General features: G+C 39.5%; 1 protein-coding gene across 1 annotated transcript in view; it reads left to right on the top strand.

The window, feature by feature from the left end:
- ankfn1b (ankyrin repeat and fibronectin type III domain containing 1b) overlaps positions 1-6,219 on the top strand; it is a 171,684-nt gene that overhangs the window by 152,971 nt on the left and 12,494 nt on the right. The window contains exons 8-11 of the mRNA XM_014008234.1: positions 2,077-2,274; positions 2,374-2,487; positions 2,671-2,768; positions 5,113-5,203. Coding sequence (XP_013863688.1) covers positions 2,077-2,274; positions 2,374-2,487; positions 2,671-2,768; positions 5,113-5,203 — 501 coding nt within the window. The remainder of the gene's footprint in view (positions 1-2,076; positions 2,275-2,373; positions 2,488-2,670; positions 2,769-5,112; positions 5,204-6,219) is intronic.

Here is a 6,219-nt window from a genome sequence, read left to right as displayed (position 1 = left end):
ACACACACACACACACCATATTTACACCATATACACACACACACACACAATATTGCTCCAACACACCTGATTCAGATTGAATTACCTCTTCAAGTTCTGCAGAAGCCTGTGAAAGTGCCCGTGACATGCATATCTTTCAAATACACAAAGAAAATATCTATATATTTAAGAAACATGGGTTTTACCCAGTTTGTCACATAACTGGCATATTTTCTTTGAATTTGGTTCAGCCAAAGTGAAACAGGAAGTGGCATCAAAGGGAACTCTTTAAGAAAGGGAACACCCTGGTCTTTGTTTATTAAAGCAGTATGATTTGAAGTCTGACTCTTCTTCATCTCTCTGACTTAAAATAATCTAAAGAAGCATCAGATTCTTCTGTATAGGCTGTGTTGTCGTCCATTCTAGCAATTCTCAGTTCACATGCAGACGTTCCAATTTGACATCACTTCCTGTTACTTCACATGCAAATATCTCAACAGCTGTTCATCTCAGCAGCATGAAATTTGTCTTGCAACGTGTTATCATTGTTATCTTTCCAGAAGTGCATTCATACCTGTTGCAAAGATTTGATGTCACAGGCACTTTAATCACCCAGTAATTTAAATTAGATGTGTTGGAGCAGAAAAACCTGTAAAACAGGTAGGAAAGAGTCATGAACTGCTAAGAAATGTTTGAGACTCAAGTTGTTGTAAGACACCACACATATTTGTTGCTTTTAGACCAGCCATTATCTTGTCAGTGCTGATGGGAGTGAACTCAATTTTTCAAAACTATAGGCTGTTCAAGAAGCAAACTACAATTTCTAACGTATGAATTTTTCCTAACTTTTCCACTGAAACCCATTTCAAAATGGCTGGACAGCTCCTTAAAAATATATTTGTAATGTTTTTACCCTGGCCTTACAGCTCAACTTTCACAGCCCTTCGTTTTTTTTAGGAGTAAAACACTTTTTTACACAAGTGGCCCAGGAGAACAACCAAAGTGACACCCAAAAGAGACACTCAGATTCAAAGAGAGCCTTGCTGCCACTGAGGAGACACAGAGAGCACCGCAGAACTAAACACCCAGATGGACATTTTGACATGGAGCTTTAAACTTACTGTCAACAGTGGAATCTAACGCTCAACAGTGGAATCTACAATGAACAAACACAGACCACGCAGACTAAACACAGACACACACTAGTCCCAAACACTGTAAGAAATGACCAGCCACCAAAGGAGTACAGTACGCTACTGTCTTTTCTAGCTTACCAGCTTTAAATTACATGTTCTATACTTGCATTTTGAATAATCTGTATGCTTTTGCAACTGGAGCATGAAAACCTCTCTGATCTTATTGTTATCCCATCGTGGTCACTATCGCTAACTGTGCAGCCATGGTTTGAATAGTTTCATGGGGTGTTAAATCTCACCAACTGTAGCGATGCGTTTCACACATTATTGTTCCCAGTGTTGTAGCAACACCCTAACCCCTTTGAAAAAAAAAGACATCCACCTAATGGCTCTAATAGACTGTGGTACGGAATATAAATAGATCAGTTAAACAAAAATTTCCATAAGTTTAACAGGAAAAAAAAAAGAGTTTTACAGTGGACATCTAATGCCCTCTATGCATTTTCCCACCACTTTGTGTTCCCTCAGAACCGCAGTGAGTAATACTCCTCCCTTTCTCACCCTTCTTACTTTCATTGCTCTATTTTCTGTCATTTTCTGGGTGATGTCATTCATTTCGAGAGATTGGTTAGTCACATTAAACAAAGTTTATTGAGGAATCTGCTGCAGCACTTCAGTAAACAAAGAAATTAAAAAGAGCGGCTTGCAAAAGTTATTAGCATTGCATGCAATGGCTTTTCTTGCCATTGTTTTTGAAGCGCTTGCTAAAATTTAAACAAACTGAGGTTGTAAAGAAGTTAATGATGCAAACAATTTGCACAGTGGAATAAACACACATTAAAGCAGTCATGTTCAAGACATCATAGTTCACTGAGTTAAAATATATTTTGCTAAATCTTAGAATATGCTTTAGTAAACACAATGATGCTAACTTTCTCATTCGCCTCCATGTTGCTCATAGTTGTGAGTTTGGAAGGCCGAGCTGTCCATTTGGCTACCTTGGTGCAAGAGGCTGAGCAGCGGGTTTCAGAGCTTCAGGCCCAGTTGCGCAATGAGGGTCCCAGCGAACGGGAAGGTTCTGACCAGGAGAGGCAGCTGAAAGCTTGGGAGTGGAGGCTACGGCTCTTCAGACGCATGCAGACGGGCTTTGAACATGCTAGTAAGGCTATGTTGTCACTTTGCTGTAATAGTTTTAACATATTGTGTCTTGAGCTTTTTATCTTTTTGCTTATTTACTTCTGTTTTCTTGTGTCTCAAGACCCCCCAGACGCTCCCACCGTAGTCCGCCTCTCTGTCAGCAGCAGCAAAAGTTTACAGGTTGACTTCCACGAACCACTCTGTGTCAACTCTGCTGTGGTTACCAAGTATAAAGGTCAGCCATTACCTTGTTTACATCAAACAAGTTACTATAATAATATTTTTAATTAGTGTACTGTATGATGGCAAAAAAATGTTATTTAGAATTTAAATGTGAAAGTGTCTTTCTGTTTCTTGAATATCTCAGCAATTTGTGTGTTTTCACCTCATGAATCCAAATGTTTGCATGTATTTGAAGTGAGTTGGAGCAGTGTACCTTTGTTCAGTCCTCTGCTGGGTGAAATTGTAGTGGATGACACCACGCTTCTACAGTGCAACATAACTGGACTGGCATCTGTAAGTTCTCCTTCTCCGACGCGTTATTGATATTTTAAACTGCTGACCTTAACTTTTTTTTGTTCAGATTTCTGGTATGAATTACATCGTAACAACCCTCACAAAGAAGGTTTCTTCACTGTTAAAAGCTCTTTTTTTATTTGAGTAAGCACTTGCATCAATGTACATTTAGTCTCCTCTACATGTCTGGACAACAAACTTTGACAGACCAAACCATTTCCACATGAACCTGGTCAAGTTGTGCACCACCCCCCCCCTACAAGATGAAATAGATGCAATAAGTCTTTATATGGCAGTTTATAGCTAAGAAAATTTACAGAAAGTAGCTAATCTGTGGGTTCTCCAGCTGTTGTTGCAAGCCAGTAAAACATTTAGGAGCTCTTCTTCCAACTAAGGGCCCTCAGTGACTATACAAACAAGTTTGAATCATTTGGGTAACATTTAATAGGCATTTCCCGTATGATGTATTTTTTACATTAAAAAAGCAGTACATACAGGTTTTAGTAACAGTCAGTCCAAAATTCTTGATGTGACAATTTTTGTTGTTGTTGATTAATTAAGAATGATTAATAATTGTTTTAAAAAATAAAGCAGCTTGGTAGCCTGTCATCTGTTATATGTTTGGGATTGCTAAGTGAACATGTGACAAACGGATATTCCATTTGTAGTTTTTTAGTGTTTGAGAGAAACCCTTCCCCTCCTATATGACTGCCTAAAGCCTATTTATATCCCATGAGGTATTAGACAAGGGCTGTGTCAAAATTCAAGAGCTGCATCCTTTGAAGGACTCGGCCACCCTGGTCTACATGGTCCCGGTCCTTTGTCAACTGTGGTGACTGGAATAAAGTGGCTGTGAATTTGGACGATGTAGTATTAAGCTTTATTTCCACCTTTGCCCCGGCGTATGTCCAGTCCCCTGGCAACTGTGACAGTACTAAACAGAAGCTATGAAGATCATACATAGATTGAAATGATCAAAATATTAACATATTAACGTTATTATTACCATAAATTTACTAAATTAGCTTAGAGTCAATTCACGAAGAACTGATGGACCCACCAGCTCACTATGAGTTCTGACAAGAATAAGAATAATAAAAAAAATGTGTATGCAAATGACGAAAGCCCAACAACACAACTGCATGAAACTTTAAAATTTTTCAGATTTTTTTAAAAAAAGCTGTATTCCTGTCTCCTGTTTGCTTTGTCTGCCATTACAAGCAAAGAATTTTTCTGGTCGACCCGCAATGTATTTTGGGATAGTGTGGGCTCTGAAGGATACGTCCCTCAAATTGGGGGAAAAGGAGGATGCATTTGTGGGCCACAATTGAAGATGCTTTCGCTGTGACATAATCGGTTTTCGAATTTGGCCTTCGAAGGATGCAGCCCCTTAATTTAGACGCAGAAAGTATGCCTCATTAATGCACTGCGTGGTGAAAACTTTTCTCCTTGGGCGTTTTTGCTTATGAAAAGTGGTTGCAGTGCACTGATCTTTGTGATGAGCATCTGCTGAGGATCTGCTGGCTAAGGCTGTTGGGAAATACAGCCACCATTACAGCCGTTCCAACGAAAATGATAAAGATAGTCAAATAAAACTGGTAAAGATAAAGACCATGTGAAAAGAGATGGAACCGTTTTTGTGCATGGAGGAGACAGCCCAACTCTCCATGGCTCCATGGCTGTGCGAACTGAGAGAGAGTGCCTGTTCCCCAGGCAGCCGTGGCGGTGCAGACCAAGAGGTACTGGACAGCTGGACAGTTTAGGGATATGTTCCTTTACTGTCTATCAGAAATAGTGGCATTCTTTAATACAAATTAACARAATAGCACTTCTCCTCATTTAATAAAATAAATATCCCATCTTCCTCCTTCAGCTCCTCCATCATCAACTGAAATAACAATCCCCTTAGCCAAACGTGCTGTCTGGGTTGACTGTGTTTGCACGTGGCCAGTGTCGCAGTGAAAGAACAGTAGGAGGGCTTAACAGGACTGCTTGCTCACTCTCTTTAGCAAATACATTGTCCATGCGAAAAAGACAGTCTCAAATTACATCACCTCTTGTTGAAATATGGAAAGCCCTTAAAGCCTTTTCCTGTCACAAGACAAAGGTCAAGGCAAGCTCAATAAATGTTGGTGGCTGATTTGATTAATTCAGAGTATTGCTGTGTACAAACTAAGCACAGTGACAGGTAGGGTCTGCTTGTTGGGCACAACACCCCATTCATAATACTGGCTATGGCTGTGCCTTTAAATAAACATTAGGTTTGTATACATGTGAACTGTGATACAGTAACTGCAATCACCACAAAATAATGTCTTAACTGTCTTATTTCCTGTTGTTCCAGGGAACTTATTACTATGTACAAGTGCAAGCATACAACATGAAGGGCTGGGGGCCTCCAAAAGTTTCCACCCCGGCYTGCGCTGCACCTTCCAGTGAGTCTGCATTGTGTTTGAATCTGGTTCAATGTAACCCAAAACAAAGAGCTAAGTTTACAAAGGCACATGCACCTTCAGGGTTTTTTTTTTTTTTTTTTTGTCTGCATTGTGTTTGAATCTGGTTCAATGTAACCCAAAACAAAGAGCTAAGTTTACAAAGGCACATGCMCYTTMAGGGTTTTTTTTTTTTTTTTTTTGCCACTTCAGTAGAAAGCAGAACTGAATATCTGAATATTAGTATCTTAGCTTCTTCATCATCAGTGGCTTTTTTTAAGGAGAAAACGAAAGAGAAAGAAAAAAGTGAATGTAATAAGGAAGAGTGAAAGAGAGATTAGAAGATATGTGAAATATATATCGAGAAAACACAAGACAGCACACCCGACATCTTGGCTCTATACATATACACATACAGTACACACATATATGTATATGTATGTTTATACATACCCATATGCACATACCATTCTGTCAGTGTCTGAATGGAGAGCCCAGGATGTAAACACCTGTTTGAGTGCGGTTGTGAGCATGCATGTATATACAAGATCTCTCCAATGAAATGTTTCAGAGTGACTGTGGAGGACCACAGACCTGACCCGCACCTTCAGGGTTTTTGATGTGAGTGCAAGTTTTTTGGTGTTTTTATTTCATAAAGAGATCACATGTTGTCAGAACAAGTGATGGAGACCTAACTGAAATGGTTAAAGTCACTGTAATGAACTAGGAAATGTGTCAATAAAGGGTTCACCTGGACTGTCTTCAAGCAGAGCGGGCTTTCAGGTTACATTTTCAGATACCAGGATGGTGTGGACACCAGGCTGGCACTTTTCCATGCACCATCCTGAGGCTATGGTTACATGGCCTTAGGTTCAGCCAAGAAATTGAGGATGAATTCATGTGCAACAGCTGAGTTGTTGACCACTCCACACCATGGCTCTGACCCCCTTTTTCTGTCTTACTTGCTTTGTTTTTTTTTTCCTTTATATTACAATGAAATTATATATACAGTATATATA

Source organism: Austrofundulus limnaeus, unplaced genomic scaffold (assembly GCF_001266775.1).
Source record: "Austrofundulus limnaeus strain Quisiro unplaced genomic scaffold, Austrofundulus_limnaeus-1.0 Scaffold48, whole genome shotgun sequence".
Taxonomy (NCBI): domain Eukaryota; kingdom Metazoa; phylum Chordata; class Actinopteri; order Cyprinodontiformes; family Rivulidae; genus Austrofundulus; species Austrofundulus limnaeus.
This window is presented reverse-complemented; position numbering and strand designations above follow the sequence as displayed.